The sequence below is a fragment of the Salvia hispanica genome, chromosome 2, assembly GCF_029641045.1.
Source record: "Salvia hispanica isolate PSC_SH4W2 chromosome 2, Shi_PSC_v1, whole genome shotgun sequence".
NCBI classification, from domain to species: domain Eukaryota; kingdom Viridiplantae; phylum Streptophyta; class Magnoliopsida; order Lamiales; family Lamiaceae; genus Salvia; species Salvia hispanica.
Genome location: NC_142693.1, coordinates 16,066,282 through 16,083,656, shown reverse-complemented (window position 1 = coordinate 16,083,656; position 17,375 = coordinate 16,066,282). Strand labels below are relative to the sequence as shown.

The window sequence follows — 17,375 nt, the reverse complement described above, 5'->3', positions numbered from 1 at the left end:
TCTTCATTACCTAATGAGGTAGAGGTAATGGGCATACGAATTTTCTCGATAATACTATTAAAAAAAGTTCTCCACACTTTCAAATGGTTGGATGCTAGTATGAGTCCATAAACAAAGAATCCATGTTTTGTCCTTATGCAATTATGTACAATGTTAAAATCTCATAAAGTTTAGTTCGATTTTGTAAAATGGAATTTTTAGGCCACAATAACATATTCGAATTATATGTTAACCTTTATAGCCATCACATTAAATTTTCAAGCATGTATACGATTTACTCATTTTACATCGTTAGTGAGTTTTGCATATACACACAAGCTCTCTCTCTCTCTTTTTATTTTTTAGGGTTAACATTTTAATTTTATTTTTACAATAAAATAGTTATTGCTATTAGGATGATATACATCATAATTTGGCTACAATTATTAATCGGAATATATTATTTCATAACTATCAATACTTTTGATCTTCAAAATAAACTCTCATGCAAAAACTATACGATGAAGCACAGATTAATTGGTACGACGCTACTCCTTCACTCAAAAATCGAAGATTCAAGCTATTACAAGGTAAATGGAAAATCATTATTGATATTTTTTAGGAAAAAAAAATACTACCTTGTATACAAACAAATCTCTTGTACTACTACTTACAAACAGTAGCAACTCTGAATTGGGCTTTACCATTTTGAATCCCAACAAACTACTCACATTTTGCCTATTTAGACAACAATGTATCTTTCTCCCTCACTTTACCACTTCGACCATCCGAGGTTTCTCTTTGCCATTTTTGGATAATGTCGTGAGGCATAGGAAAGAACTCTGTCTGAACCGTCCTGTACAAGAGGTAAGGCAGCAGACACAATACGACCACGAGCATCGTCCCGAGCCAGAAAAATGGGCTCGGCCCGCAAGCCTCCACGAAGACCTGGTAGGCCGTTGTCGAAAAAAGAGGCGGGAAGGCGCCGTAGATGAGCAGGAACGCGTACCAGAAGGCGATGCTGCCCCAGATTACGAAATGCTGCATCCACGTGAAGTAGTTGATCGAGAGCGCCATCTGGCAGTTGACGGTGCACACGACACACGAGTACATGTAGACCCCCAGCACTTCATAGTCGACCACGCGGCCGTCCCCGCGGAAGGCTTGGTGCGCGGCCGAGCTGGTGGTGAAGAAGAAGACAACGACCGAGCAGATGATCCCGTTGAGCATCCAACCGAGAATCCGCGGCCAACTGAAGAGGATGTTTCGTATTCCTTCTTTATATAACTCGGGATTCTGTGACACGTAAAATATCAGATGTCGATTATGCAATGACGAAATAACGAGCAGTTGGTACCTTCAGACAGAGCTGTGGAGAGACGTCTTGATCGAAAACACCGAGAGCGATCACAGGGAGGGAGGTGAAGAACACGTTGTAGCACGACATGTACCAATCGTTGTAAGCCGGTTGGCCAGAGAAGGAAGCGTACGCCTCGAACCAGAAGAGAGTGAACCCGAACGCAATGTTCTTGTAGAAGAAGTAGCACACCTGCATTGTTATCGCGCTACCATGTCAACAAAAATGAGTTGTAAAAAGTCTTGAACGAGAACGGATTGGAGAAACGAAACTATACCATCATAGAGATTCGTCTGTAGCACCAGTGGCCATGAACCAACAAAAGGCGTTCCAGAAATCGAAACTGAGCTATGGCAAAGTCACTAGACATCGCAGCCTGATAAACAAGTCAAGTTTCGAAACAGGTGAGCCTTACGTCTTAAACGAGTCTAGATTGAGCTATGGAATCGGGAGCAGAGATTACCTGCATTCCTTCCACGCCACTGATTCCAACACCAATATCAGCTTCTTGAAGCATACCGACATCATTTGCACCATCGCCAATTGCCAGCGTTGTCCGGCCCGTACCCTTTTTGACCAATCTTGTAACCTGAATATCTTCATCAGTGAAATTGCATTATTCGATCCTAGTAAATTCTTAATTCACAAGAGTACGAAAAACTTCACGTGTGCGTGTGTGCGTGTGTGAGAGAAACGAAGAGATAAGACATACCAGAGCTTTCTGTTTAGGCGTGGATCGACAGCATATAACAGAGGCACAACTAACTGCAAGATGCAAAAATGAACCCTCCAGATTCTGGCTCAGAACAAATGACAGTGACTTGCCATCAATTATCAAAGCGGGGTAAATAGAGCGCCCTTCGTACGAACTCAGTAGCAATGTTCCTTGTCTGATTTGGTTCGCTACACTCTCACGTGAAGCCTAACGTGAAGACAAGCCACTTAGAGAAAAGGCGTATTTTAATAGTAACAGAGATGGATATTTAGGACCGTTACCTTTGCAACGGCCTCCTTGTCACCTTTCTTTTCTAGCTCGATTATTTCTGGATAGTCTAACGTAATCACAATTTGCTCCATGTCTTCTCGCAGCAAGCTGCAAGCATACCTACAGAAAAGTATGCAAGTTTAAGGTTAAAATAGCACATTGCTTTTTTATTGTTATGGCCACATTGGCGACTAATCTTACCCGATGTTTATGGCCGTTTCCATCTTATCACCTGTTATAACCCAAATCTTGATTCCTGCATTCTCAAGCTTTTCAATGCACTCTGGAACCTAGAGAGCGCATATGAATAAAAAGATCAAGAACGGACACATCTAGACGAAGAGGATTCACGTCATCGTGAACAAGAAACAAAAGATAATGCAAGTTGGAGAGCAACCCCTATTTGCAGTTTGTCCTCGACAGCTGTAGCACCAAGTAGAATCAAGTCCCTTTCAATCTTATCAGCAGCCGCCTCGATCAATGCATCTCTATCCGCACCCACGGTTGCTTTGGCATCCAAAAACTCTTTTTCCCACGAACTGAACTCCTCTTTGCTAAGCTCATGGTATGCAAGTACTAGAGTTCGTAACCCTGCTTCAGCATATCTTTTTACATGATCCATTGTTGAATCTACAAAATCTTGAGATTTTTTGGAAAGCCTTTCGAGCATTACACTGCACAGAAGCACGGAATGCAGAGGCAAGGAAAGAAAGTCAAGGTTCGTGTCAAAACAAGAAGACACTTCTACTGGATAAGAGAAATTCACCTGTCGGAACCCTTGGACAGAAGCAGCAACTGGTTTTCGACATTTCTTACAATCACGGACATCCTTCTCCGACTACTACTAAACTCCAATATGTGTAGAAGCTCGTATGGCCTGTAAAAGTAACACCACTAAAATAAGGATAACACGAGATATGTAGCATGAAGATATGAAAAGATTGTACCTGTCGATTTTTTGGTGGCTCTCGTGATCCAATTCACGCAAAGAGATGTGTGACTGTGATCTTTCATACATCTCGAAGCCAAGCTCCCTAGCAGCAATGACGAAAGCAGCTTCATCTGGCGACTCAGCTTCATACAAAATTTCGTTTGCATCCTCATCAACCTCAGGGATGGCTGTATGGCACAGTGCCAGAACTCGAAAGAACTTCTGGATCATATCAGCATGAGGCTCATTCACCCACTGACCGTTCATGACCCGATCATCGTGAAAGTTAAAGCCTTTAACCGATTTTCCAGGTGCCATGCCGTCGTCACTCTGCGTGCTAGCAGATGAAGTGACTTCAGAGTCGTCAAGTGCACCCCCTCTTCTCTTTGCAAGGGCCCTCTCCACTTCCGTCAAACCCCGGCCATACGCGACTCCAGCTATCGAGCATTTGACGAACTCCATGGAGTTGCAGGTCAGTGTACCAGTCTTGTCGGTGAATATGGTATCCACCAGACCAAGCTCCTCGTTCAAATTCGATGTCTTTGCACTAGCTGGTCGATCCGTTTCCTCATGATACATATCCGTATCCTGATTGATAAATATAACTTGCAAAACTTTGACTATCTCGATAGATACGTATAGGGATATCGGTATCAAATACCCATACAATATAAGCCCGGTTAGGAAATGTAGGAACGCAGCCACAGCCGCTCTATTTGGGTCGAAAAACACGGTCGTCTGGTCTGGTCGAAGATACCACCTCGTCATCTCCCCATCATCATCTATGTCGTTCTCCGTCGTGATTCCAAAGAAGAACGACCCAATGAGAGATACGAACACTAACAGACTGAAAAGAACATACACAATTTTATCCATCTTTCTCTCAATCTTACTCCTTTTCGAAGGAGGCTCCACAGTATTCTTCATAACTTTTGTATCATGATCAGTGAAAACAACCACACCATACACGTACTCAGTGTTTCGCAATTTAGAATCTCTTAGAAGAAGCTGTTGCAGAGAGACGGGATACTGCTCACCGTTGTAAAAAAGTGTTCCGACAAAGGAATAAAGATCCTCATTCGGGTCCTCACACTTGATAACGGCTTTAAAGTGCTCGAAGGAATCATCCTCGTGCATGGTGCATGTAATATCCAACGCGTGCTTCACCTTTAGATTAGTCTCCCCGTCTAAATTTGTAGTTTCGACATAACAAATCCCATCATCGTAAGTCGAAGAGAGAAGCAGCAAATCTGCAGGAAATTGTTCATCCTTGTGAACTTTTACGAGATCACCAACTCTTAACCTTTTCCACCTCGCAATTTGGAATCCGTGATCTCTATCATAGACTTTAACTTTACGATTATTGGCCTCTATATCCTGAAAATAGTCTGTTAGGTTCAAGGTATATCTCAAAAGTGACAAAGTAAGCAAGAGTAATACACCCGTTGAAGAAAAATAACCTCTATTTCCAATAAAATGCACAAAATGCAATGTTATATAGCATCACTTTTTTATGTTTTTAAATAAAGTACGAATTTTGCAAGTTCAATGAGTCGCTTTCACATGGCTAATGGAGACACTAAAATTCAGCACATTATGGTTGGTGAAAAAAGATTCTAAATGTCATAGCCTGGTCTATCAAAACAAAGCTTCTCAATTGCAAAAGTAGTCCAAACTATGGAGTATTTCTGCGAAACATCGAGATTTTTATCCCTTCAAACGATTTTTAAAACATTTGCCTGATTTTCTCTTCACAAGCTCTGGTCTAATCTAACCTTCTCCAAACACTTATAACATTTTACATCACCATCAAAAAAGGAAATTCAACCAACATTCCAACTTTACCAATTACTTTCCCGATTGAGGCTACACTGCCCAATTTGCACATAAATCTTCTACTACACAACCTCACACATTCCACATAAAACAACACAAGTTTAACATACGAGGAAGCTCTTCCATCTAAAACGAGAAGCGAACAATAGGATACAAACAAAACAATATCATTAGGAAAGAACAAACCAAAAGCAACTTAAAGGAGAAAAGCAATAAGAGTATAAACCTGCTTCATACGCCTCCAATCTTCAATGGCTTCCTTAACAATGGTGGCTCCGATCACCAAGAGCAACGGCAGAAGCACGCTATAAGCAGAGTACGGAGCCAGAGGACTATAGGACACACAAGCCACCACAAGAAAATATATGTTGGCAACCCTCCTAAACTGCTCAAACAACGACTTTGGAATGAAATTCAACGCGGTGTACTTGGTAGTCGAAACATAGTTACTCGGATACCTAAGCTTAGTCTGCTCCGGATTATCAGGATCGTTACAATACACCACTCTTGAGTAGCCCTTAAGCCCAATTTGACTGTGTTCATCTCCAAAAGCTGATTTTACACAAGAAAATGAATACAATCTACTAAACCGAATCCCTTTCCTCCTAGGACTAGGACTAGCCATATTTGATATTTCCCCCTGCCTCAAACCTTATCCAAATTCATAACCCCACTTCAGAAAAATGCTCAAATCAACTCAGATAGGCCCCTCAAATCAACCAACAACGAAAGTAGTAACAACACTGATAATCCATCCAAAAATGAGCTGGAGCAAGGATTTCAAGAATCACACATAATCACAAGAAGAAGAAGACAAAAAAAAACCCAAATGGGGAAGAAAAGGAAGAGAATTAAATCAGCATACAACTAAATTGAGGCGTCGAGAAAATCTGAGAGAACCCTAAAACCTCAAGTTTTACTGCATAAAAATTCATTCTTTACTTCGCTAGCAAGTTCGCGAAGTTTCTTCTTTCCTTCTGAGAATATGCGATTGCGATGGGGGAGAGAGAAAGGGTGGGAATTTGGAGGTTAGGGTGGAAATTTAGCTACTTCGAGAGCTCCTGTGAGTCGAATTTGTTTGACGAATTTGAATCGGCAGAAATCCGCATGAAATGGGATGGGAATGAATGTGGAAAAACAGTGGGAAAAGTTGTTCTGTTTAGTTATTGTTCATCAGCAGGAATGACTAAACTGTTTATGCTTTAGTATTGATTTATGATTATAGTTAACTACTTAACTTCTTCTTACTTATTTTTAAAAAAAATTTGGAGACTTAAATGCTTATGCTGTTATGCATGCGGCGCCGACACGACAAAGATTGGTCCGTTTCTTTTATCGCATTAAAAAAATTGTAATCTAACCTTCCTCTTATTTTATTATTTATTATGATACGTATTTTAAGAAATAAAAAAAATAAAAAAAAGTTAGTGAAAATGAGTTTCACACAGGTTTATAATAAAAATATGAATAGAATAAATTAGCAGGATGTAGAACATAATTATCATCATTTATGATAAAATTAAAATATGCCTCTTATTATAAAATGGACCAAAATGGTAAATTAGGAATCTTACTTTAGGACGGAGGGAGGGAGTACTATTTTTATAAGATTATTATGTATTGATAATGAAATTCAGATAAATGAAATATCATGTAAAAATTGGTCAGAGCAATATGATGAATATTTGATTGCATTTGGTTAAGCAACCATGTTGAATTTGTGATGTAGCACAATAAATGGTTAAGTACTAGTCTCTTTTAAAATAAAAATTGCAAATGACTTCTTCCATATTAGTATAGAGACACGTTTTAACTGGTATGTAATTTTATAAAATAAATTAGTGAATTCTACATCTCACTTTTGTACTATTCTCTTTGTTATTAAAAATAGAAATTTCAAAAATAGCATGGATTTTAATGTTAAATTGGTAAAGTAATAGAGAGATAAAGAAAAAATGGGTTAATAGAAAATGAGTCCCACCTCATTAGAGAAAAAAATTTTCTTAAAATAAAAAACTTTCTATTTTTAGGAAACAAACAAAAAACGAAAGAGTTTCTATTATTAAGTGACGGGAAAGTATATAGTTGTATTAGAAGTCAGAATATAAGAAGTAATAATATAGTGAAATATGAAATTTATTTACTATAAATGAAAAAAAAAGGTAAACATATCTTAAAATGACATACTCCGTACATCTGAAAATGGCAAAATAAGTTACTAGAATTTAGCGGATGAAGGAAGTAATCGTCTCTAAAAAATCTAATACACATTATCTATAAAAATCACTCCATTCGTCCTTTTGTAGTAGAATTTTTTTTATATATCTGAAAAAAATTGTTTTAAATAAGTTATGTGAAAAAAATAAAGTAGAAAAGGAAATAAAGAAGAAAGATAAGGTGAGAGACTATATATAGTAGTATTTTATTATTAAAATCGAGTACTGTGGTTGCTAATTGGCAGGTATCTAGTATACCCGACTAATAGCTAAATTTACCAGATTAATTAGTAATTTAACAATTCACTATAGGGTCATCACCCGGGTCAGTTTATCAAATTTCAGGTTAGTCTTACTTCTGTTGTGGACTAATCTAGTTGAAATTTTATTATACTGTGAATTTTGTACCAATGATTAATTCGGGCTAAAAGCTAATAATAAAAATTCATCAATGTATTTTTAACTTTTAAAGATGTATGGTCCAAAAATACATTGCAATTTGTTTTTCCAAAATTACATAACATAAACTTAAAATAAATCATTCAACAATAGTTCGATCTCATGGAATCAAAGTGTATAAGAAATAAATCTAGAATCTAATCACTTAAATTACATTATTCTTCTACATAAATTATATTTGGAACTTCAATTTAATCATTAATTTCAAGTTGATTGTATTCAATTTTTTTCAGTCTATATTAAAAAACTATGATATTAAAATATTTCTAGTAATCTAAACATGAAAACTTAGTAAGCATCTCACGTGGTAATGAAAATTGTTAAATAGTGAATCCCACAACAAAGGCATACCAAACTCATTAAATTTTATAAAACAAATTCGACTTTTAAAGTGTTAATTCGTAGTATAACTTTTAAGTACTAATATCAGAAAAAAAAAAACTTGTTAATTCGTGACAAGCAAAAGGATTGGGAAAATTGGGCCATCTACTTTGATAAAGTTAGACCACGTGCAAATCGGACCCAGCCCGTTGATGTCAATAGGCCCACTACAAAAAATAGAACAATTGAAAATTATTACAATCAAGGAATAAATTTGCTCCTTTCTACTTTTTCTTCTACATTTTCAAATAGACAAAAATTGAGCATATTCCGTTTCATCTTTATTTTATGCTGTATGCTATATTTATCAATGACCGCTCACAATCATTTTTTCAACAAATTATTTATTCCTCCCATATTAATGTAGAATACTTGTAGTTTGAAAATTACACACATATGTAGGTTGATCAAAATATAAAATAATTGAAAATATAACTAAAAATCATGAATTTGTTGTTAACATGTCCAAATTTACTGGAACTTTGTATGGACTCAGAAATCGCAATTTTTTTCTCATATGAAATTCGAATGTAGGACCATGGATTCATTTAAGATATAGACATGGTTTGATATCTGAAACTGATTTGTTTAATTATTGGTGCAAGAAACTTGGAAAGAAGTATGCTTCGAGGGAAAAAAAATAGAACGCAACAGTGCCTCACTTGATGATGATGTTTCTCTTGACCAACTCCATCTGATCATAGCTTTTGCAAACCTTTTTACCCCAAAATAGAATTCCTTTTTTCAAAGGTCATGTGCCGTCTCTCCTCACGTCTATGGTATCAAATTTCAATAATGCTTCACTTTAAAGAACACAAACTGGTAATTAATTAGTAGCATATTCTATTTTCTGTTCCCAACTTTACTGTGTTATTCTTCATGTTTATAAGGTTAGATCAATATGTGTAGTAATTTGGTTATGATAGTATTTGTGACTTGAGCTCCTTAGATGATCCCCATCTTTATAGTATAAAAAAACCAACATAAATTCACCCAGCAAATTATGATAACGATGAGCAAATGATTGGGAGTCAAATAGTATAAAACTATGATAACGCGGATCACGCCCAAGGCTTCTGAGGAAATGGTGAAACTCGTTCTCGATAACATGATATACAGAGGGAGGGCAATACACAGAGCCATCAAATAGTCGACGACATGCAATTTTTTGCCACGAGCCACACCCAAGTAGTACTTTTCGGTCAATATGCTCCAGGGCCCTAGCTGCCTCCAAATATAAATTTCCATCAAAATCAATTTGGGCTCCCATGATACTGTCCTTTGCTTCTGGTGGAAATACCTTAACATTAACAGGGGTACCCTGATTCCTTCTAGGCATGAAGGGAGAAATTTGAAAATGAAAGAAAACAATGATAGACTGATACTACTATATACTACTACCTTTGTATTTGAAAAATAGAAATATTTGAAATCCATACCATACATAACCTTGTCTATTTTTTATGGACGGAGGGAGTATAACATATAAGGGATATATATATAAAAGCTACAAATTCTGCACCCAAGGAGGTTCGAACTTGGTATCCTTTAGAAGGCAAACAGATGGAAAAAACGAACCGAGCTAGATATCCATTAGAACATTATTGTATGCATATACTCTCTCCATCCTACTCTAAGTGGAGCATTTCTTTTCTGCCGCCAGATTTTATATAATTTTGTTTTGTGAGTTAATTGGAGATAATAAAGTAAAAGAGAAGAAAAAAGTAGAAAGATGAATGTTCCTATTTTTTTAAATGCGTCATTTAGAATAGAACATCCCGAAAGGGAAATCGTTCATTTTAAGTGGGACGAAGGGAGTATTATATATAGGTAGAGTTAAAATGGTTGGGGTCTGGTCCAGCGTAGCTCCACCACTGGCTACACACGCTGCACACACTACACACTTCACACTAGGATTGAGCAAAAGAATCGAAAACTGAATATTCAATCTGAACCAAATCGAAATTTAAAATTCAATTCATTATGTTTTTGTTTTCGGATTGGTTCAATTCAAAATTTGGCAAATTTTTATCTTTTGTTTGGTTCGGTTCAAATGTATAAAAACAAAAAAAAAATTGATTGTTTTAAGGAATTTTGGTCCTTACAACCATTAACTTACGCGAAATCTGGTATTTTTCATTAACTTTGAAAGAAGTATTAAAAGGCAAAAACTTTGACTGATCGTGTTTTTTTGAGCCCAAACCATTTTCATAAATTTCCGGCAAAAAACTGTTGGAATGTAAACAAATCATAAAATTAGGGAAAACAGTAAATTGATATAACCTTCTACGTAACGAGGCTGCCTCCAAAAGTGGGTAATAAACACTGAAAAATTCCCCAATCATATCTATTATTGTGTCTTCCCTCTCTCGGCTATCATCAATCAAAATGATACCAGAGCAGGTTAAATAGGGACTTGGAATTTTATATCATCATCATCCAAACATACCAATCTCAAACTTTTCGACCAAGAGGTAGAAAACTTGCATCAAACCAAACACCACAATGTCAGATTCATAGGAACAGAAGCAAACCCATAGCTCAATTATGAACTTCTCGGATGATTTTGCAGAATTCATCCTGCAGAGCATACAGAACTCCCCAACTCCACCTCCAAAACCGACAGCCAACCCGGACAACCTAGGCGAGGTTGTTATCTCGACCAAATTATCGGGAGATAACTATCCTCTCAGGGCGAATGATACGGTTGTTCCTCCAGTCCAGACAGAACAACACCGAGCGACTATGGAGGAAGAGGAGGTAGAGAAGCAGCAAGCTACGGAGGTGAATTATGAAACGGTGGAACGTGGAAGACCTTTGCCAAGAGTGGCGAACAAGCAAGGGAAGCCGAGAAGAAGGACGAGGCCGCCGGTGAGATTTGGTGACTTTGTCTCCAAATAATGCGTCAAGGAGAATAGATTATTTTAGTAATATTTTTGGTTTCTTTGTTTTGTTTTATTAATTATTGTTTAGCTTTTATTATTATTATTTATGAACTTTTGAGTCGAGCAATTTATAAGTGATTGCGTCAACAAGCAATTTATTTATTGTTCCGGGTCCTTAGATTATAAAAAGACGCTTAAATCAATAAAAAAATCATCTGAGATTTCGCCTACTTCATTTTTTTACGTTTTCTTGCAAACCCTAGTTGTCGACGGGATTTTGCCTCCCGGGACTTCTACAATACCATCTCCGGAATCACGTTGAGAGGTTACTCTTAACAGCGAACCTCATCAAACAAGTGATTGGAGGGAAGGTATTATCCTCCCACATCGCACAGGATTCAGACCTCCACCGACCTAGGCCACGCAACATGGCAAGAGTTGGATCATTGCGTTAACTAGTGGATAATCAACAACATGGAACCCAAACTCATGAACGAGGTCTGGAAATAATACCCAACTATGAAGGAGCTATGGGAGGGATTGGTGGTGACATACGGTAGCGGAGGGGACTTGCTACAGGTATACGACCTGCACCGAAAGCCGAGCAATATGAAACGGGCAGAGAAATAAAACACACCCGAGATGGGTGTTTCCTCCTAGTCGGGTATTGGCAGATCCGAGGGAATCGAGGGACATCAAACAGCAGCGACCGAGCTACCGGCATTGCAAATGCAGTGGGCAGCTCCAGCGCATTGACAACTAGACGGGATGATGGGCACAAAGGTATAGAAGAGTATAATTTTGAATTAAACCCATCAGCTTCGACCCCCTTATGTTTTGCACCCTAAATAAACTGCACGAGATCAGCATAAAACTTGCAGGTCAGGCTATTCATGTATATGTGTATCCTGAATGTATGCTGCATTATACGACTGACAATGTGTTTATAAGGATTTATATCATGGAACCCAACTTTTTTGGCAATATTATAAGTAATCCGTCAAACTTAAATTAGTGGTCAATGTGTAGTGAGAGTATTGAACATGACAAGAAAATCTGTTCATATGTGAACATATGAATGCACAGCTGCAATAAAGTATTCGCATAATTTTATTTTTAACTTCTTACTAAATTTTTTTTGTTTTGGCAGACTTTTCTATCGAGCCAATCAGAAGTCTCCACCCAAGCAATAATAAGCTATTATGTTGCGATTTTTCAACCCACGGAAAATTCTTAGATACTGTTGGGCATGAGAAAAAGGTTGTGCAGTTTAGCGATCCTGAAATTCTGTTTTGACGAGTACAAATTCGTATATGGTTGAAGTTATTGTATTGTAACAGATTTTAATTTGGAACTTGAAGCAATCAACCAGATAGGTTGTCCAAGGGCATACTCAGCTCATTACACATGTTCAATTTTAGCCAAATTCCCATATGTTTGCAATTTCCTCCTTTGATAAAATTGTGAAGATATGGGATGCAGCCAATACAATAACTCTTCCCTTGTAACTCTCAGGGGTTTCTTCAATTCCATTCTTGTGCTTGGTATTCTTTAATTCCATTCTTGTGCTTGGTAAGTGCAAGGAATACAAAGGGAATAGATTATTATTTCATGATTGATTTCATTCTGATAAGGCTAATTTCATGCATCGGTTATGTGGTGAAAAACACTACATTTTACTGGGTCTAACACAGTTTTTAAGCCAGGTGTGTGACGGAATCGCTAGATCCAGGAAGAGCTGGAGGAAACGGACTAGCGAAGGAAATGAAGGAAAGTGAGCAGAACTGAAGGAAAAGGAGGCTAGAAGAAGGGAGTCAATAGCTGAGGGCAACAAAGACTATCTATACCTCGCTGGGCCCACTTCAACGCCTATAAATAAGGAGCATGCAGCACACGCCAGATATACAATTTCGCTCTTAGCTCACACATAACACACACACTTGGGAAATGGGAGTTCTGGGGTAGTCTAGGGTTTGAAGGGTCTCATCTTCCGAGAAAGTCAATCGTAACACCGTCCGCGTGAGGGCGAAGAAACAATCTACTTTCAATCTGTTTTTGCACTTTATCCCGTTCGAACTTCGCGTTTTAGAAGTCGATTTGGTTGTTGTTGTTACAGATTATCTATGCATTCAGTTTGTTTTGTTATATTGGTGTTATCTTGTGTTGATCTGCGTTGATTCTATTTTGTTGAAGTTTTATTTCAGCAGTTGCATGTTAATCTCTGTTTTGGTCAATTTTGTGCTTGATCTGGGAAATTTGGCTGTAGATCTGTGGTGTTGTTGTTGATCGGAGGTTGTTGGGTGATTTTGTAGTTATGGAATGTTTTTGGCCGGAGTTTGTGTCGGATGCTTGGATCCGGAGTGGATTTAGCATTCGAGGTTGGATCTGAACAGGGGATTTAAGTGGTGCATGGATTTATTTTGAGTTTTCTATTTCCTTTCTGTTTTACTTCGTCTAGTAGCCGTAGATATGTTTAGTTCCTAATTGTTCTTCGTTAAGTTGCTAAAATCCAGTCTGCTCTGTTTTCCGATTACGCTTCGTACCTGTTTCTACTGAGTTTTGATGCAATTTGATTTGAAGAAGATAATGTCGCTGTTAGTTAGTACTTTAGTTAGTTGTTTTCCCAGCTTTTCGTCCGTACTCTGCCTTTTCAGCCATGGTCCCCACCGTCAGTTTATTTCCCAGGTCTAGGTAATTTAGAATAGTTTCTTAGATCTAGTGATTGTCTCGATTTCAATTTACATGCATGATTTCTGTTCTGCCTAGATCTAGCTGTTAGCGTAGCAGATTTCAATTCCAAGTTTAGTTTAATTTCCTCATCCCAAAAATGCGTGGCAGCAGCCAACCCCAAAATAATTTCCAAATCCATGAGCATGTTCATTACGCATCCATCTCTGTGGGATCGATCCCTACTTCCCTGTGCTAAATTTTAGTATAAGTGGTTGGGGGTTTTTGAAGAAGTATTCTGTGTGTCCGACGACCGAGATTTTCCAACGACCAGTGAGCTCCTAGACCCTGTGATCTAGTGGATTTGCTGGACCTAGGAAACTTGTTATTCTTTTCTGTGCACACAGTCTAAAATCCGATCTTCACATTCCTATGATTGGTAGCTACAATTAATATAGAAATGAAACGAAATATGAACAATTATACACTACACACACTGTACACAAACTGCATACACTATACACACACATCGCACATTGCACACACTATACACATACTACACACATCACACACACTATATACACTGCACACACAAAGCACACAGACTATATACACTGCACACACATTGCACACACAAGGCACACATACTGCACACAAGGCACACACATTACACAATGCACACATTATACACACTATATTGCACACACTCATGCACACACGACACACTAGGTGTAATGGCTCTTAACTGAATACTTAATAATTTATTATATATGATGTCACGACATAAAGCGTTTTCAATTTGGTAAAATTTTGGAACTATTTTTTTAAAAAATCTGAGAGTCAATCTCATAAGATGCCATAGTTAAAATGGTCTGAAGTACTCTAGACTAATTCAACGAATAAATAAATAAACTAAAGTTTACATGACTATTCACAATACGAAAATCTTGACATGCCGCTACACAATCTCACTTGCATAAACATAGTTGCCGCATACTCAATAAGATAATAACAACATATAACATGCAGGGAGAGGAAAATATAAGTGAGCTCCATAACTTAGTAGGGTGTTTATTTTAAAACTTTATGTGTCGCGCACTCTGGGAAAAGAACATTATACTACATCCCTATTTGGTCAAATAACCTTTTATCCTGAACTTGTTTACCCCGCCACAGGTTCGTTCTCACAAGCTATTTTTACATCTACATGTGCATTAACAGAGTATATCATTAGCAACCTTTAGACATATGTAGTACAATCTATATCCACAAAACTTTAACTAATAAACTTTATCAATAGTTCTACCTTTACTGTATCAACTTCACGACACAACTCATGTCAATAATTTACCTGGTCAGACTCTTTATCATTCCACAACACATGTAAGCAACTCAATTCCATGGAAGCACGTCTCAAGTCTCCTAATTCTCAAAAAGGATATCTACTTCATACAATCATATACTCCATCGGTCCCATGTTACTCACATTTTTCTATTTCGGTTCATCTCAAACTACTTACACAATATTTATTTTAAGTAAGAATTAGGATATTTAATTAATATATTAAAGTTAATGAAGTGTTCCCATAATAAATGTTCTCTTATTAGACTTAAAATACTAATTTAAGTACACTAAAAAATTAATTCCAAATTCACAACCTAAAAAAAAAGTGCGAGTCATATGCATTTCCACAATCAAACCAACAAATTTCAATGTTCATATTATCATACATCTCGCATATTTCTCACTTACACTTTACTACTAAAGATATGATACTATATAGCAAAATTGGCAGATTATACAATTATCTTGTTCACATTATTCCCACTAATCTTTCAATCATAATGTTTCACTTAGTAATAAATTTCTACCAAAATGGCATCTAGCCGCAAATATAACATATCATTTAATCAACATCACTACTTCATCCCGTCATTTCCATTTTAATATTACTTTAACTCTGTCTCAATCAATAAACATGTGTAACCTTTCCAAGAATATTACATGTATAACCATTTATATTGAATTTTAATCGGGTAATAAAAGTTCAACCCTAACCCTAAAAGCTCGGGTTTCGAACTAGTCCTGTGGACTAATCGGGTTGCTACCGATAAAATTAACATACAATCAACCTAATAAATAATGGTGAAAATTAGTTATATTTATAAAATTTAAAATATTTAATTATGATAAATTTGAGAGATATGCTTAAACTCAAACATAAACATGATCAAATACTAATATTTGAGATTTATGCAAAAGAAAACATAAACATCAAGAAATTTTAAAGCATGTTTTAGAAATATAAATATATTTTTTAGTGAATTTGAAGTTTCTAATTTATATATCTATTATGTTAATAAAAATTTAATATATAATTTATATATTAAATATATAAATCTGAAAGTTATTTTTTTAGTAATCTATATTATAAAATAACCAATGAGGTGTCGAATTGGAGTCAAATAAATAGAACGATAGAAATTTGATCGGGTTTACGGGCCAGCCCATTGGGTTTTCGAGTCTGGCCCTAACGGGTTGTGAGTTAATCGGGTTCGGGCTAATCGAGCTGGAAATTTTCAGCCCTAACTCTATAAATTTGGCGGGCTATTCAGATCGGCCCACGAATTGCGAGTTACATTGACATCCCTACTAGTCTTGTCACACGCGTCTTGACATATAAACAAAATTTAATACATACTACTACTACATATCATATTGTAACGTCGAAACACTAGTTTTTATTTATATGCACAAATTTAAACTCTATCAATTTATATGATAAAATCGAGAAAAAAGTTTAAACAACGTAATAAAATCGAGTAAATGCTCAAACAATGAGACAAAATCGAGTAAGCTAACGCTTCAATTACACATTAGATGTCCTTTGCCACATCGACAAGTGATGTGTAACTCCAAATGCCCCATCGATATCATGATCGCTGATTTTTTTTTTTGCGAGAAATTTTATTCCTTTATAAATAAAAATTGGGCACTAAAGTAGTCACCAAGACATTTTGTAGTAAACAACCTAAATATTGGGACAACAATTGACTATTACGATATTTTAATCAATGATGGACCATACCAGCAGCCCGATGTGACCTCAAATTGGTTCTGAAACCGGGGACCATTTTGCACAACTAAAGCACCGATTATAGTTTATTTGGATGTCAATTTATTCCCAAGTAACACCTAAATTTTGACAAAATAAATAAAATTTAAATTGAATTAGCACATAGACAAACAAGTAAAAGAAAATTAGAATGATGAGAAAGATAATGAGATAGTGATGCAAATAAAGATGTTATAAGTTACTCCCTCCGTCCAACAATAGGAGTCCCATTTTTTATTGGTGCGGGTTTTAAGAAATGTTAAGAAAAGTGAGTGGAAGAAAGTTAGTGGAATAGGGGTCCCACTTGTATATATTAGTTTTAAATGATATGTGAGTGGAATGGGTTGGTGGAATGTGGGGCCTCTTTACCATTTATAGTAATTATGAACCGGGACTCCTATTTGTGGACGGATCAAAATGGAAAAACGGGACTCCTATTCGTGGACGGAGGGAGTATAACATATCAAATCATCTCCAAGGATATTCTGAAATTCAACACGAAGAAGACAAATAGCTTCAATTGTACTTTAAAAAACACATCCTAGTTTAAGTTTTTGAATAAA

At 36.6% G+C, this 17,375-nt stretch overlaps 1 protein-coding gene across 2 annotated transcripts; it reads right to left on the bottom strand.

Annotated features, from left to right (window-relative positions):
* Positions 1-512: 512 nt before the first annotated feature.
* Positions 513-6,293, bottom strand: LOC125200704 (putative phospholipid-transporting ATPase 8). 2 transcript variants are annotated; one of them, XM_048098442.2, is made up of 11 exons: positions 5,315-6,293; positions 3,269-4,629; positions 3,088-3,198; positions 2,719-2,995; positions 2,523-2,611; positions 2,333-2,441; positions 2,049-2,258; positions 1,800-1,925; positions 1,614-1,712; positions 1,337-1,528; positions 513-1,275 (listed from the first exon to the last, which is right to left on the bottom strand). In XM_048098442.2, exons 1-11 carry the CDS (start codon positions 5,711-5,713, stop codon positions 718-720), a joined length of 3,531 nt encoding a protein of 1,176 aa, XP_047954399.1. In that variant the 5' UTR covers positions 5,714-6,293; the 3' UTR covers positions 513-717. The 2 variants fall into 2 exon arrangements, with proteins under 2 accessions (XP_047954399.1, XP_088920424.1); XM_089064298.1 differs by having other exon boundaries at positions 3,269-4,622; positions 5,315-5,444.
* Between the last annotated feature and the right edge of the window lie 11,082 nt (positions 6,294-17,375).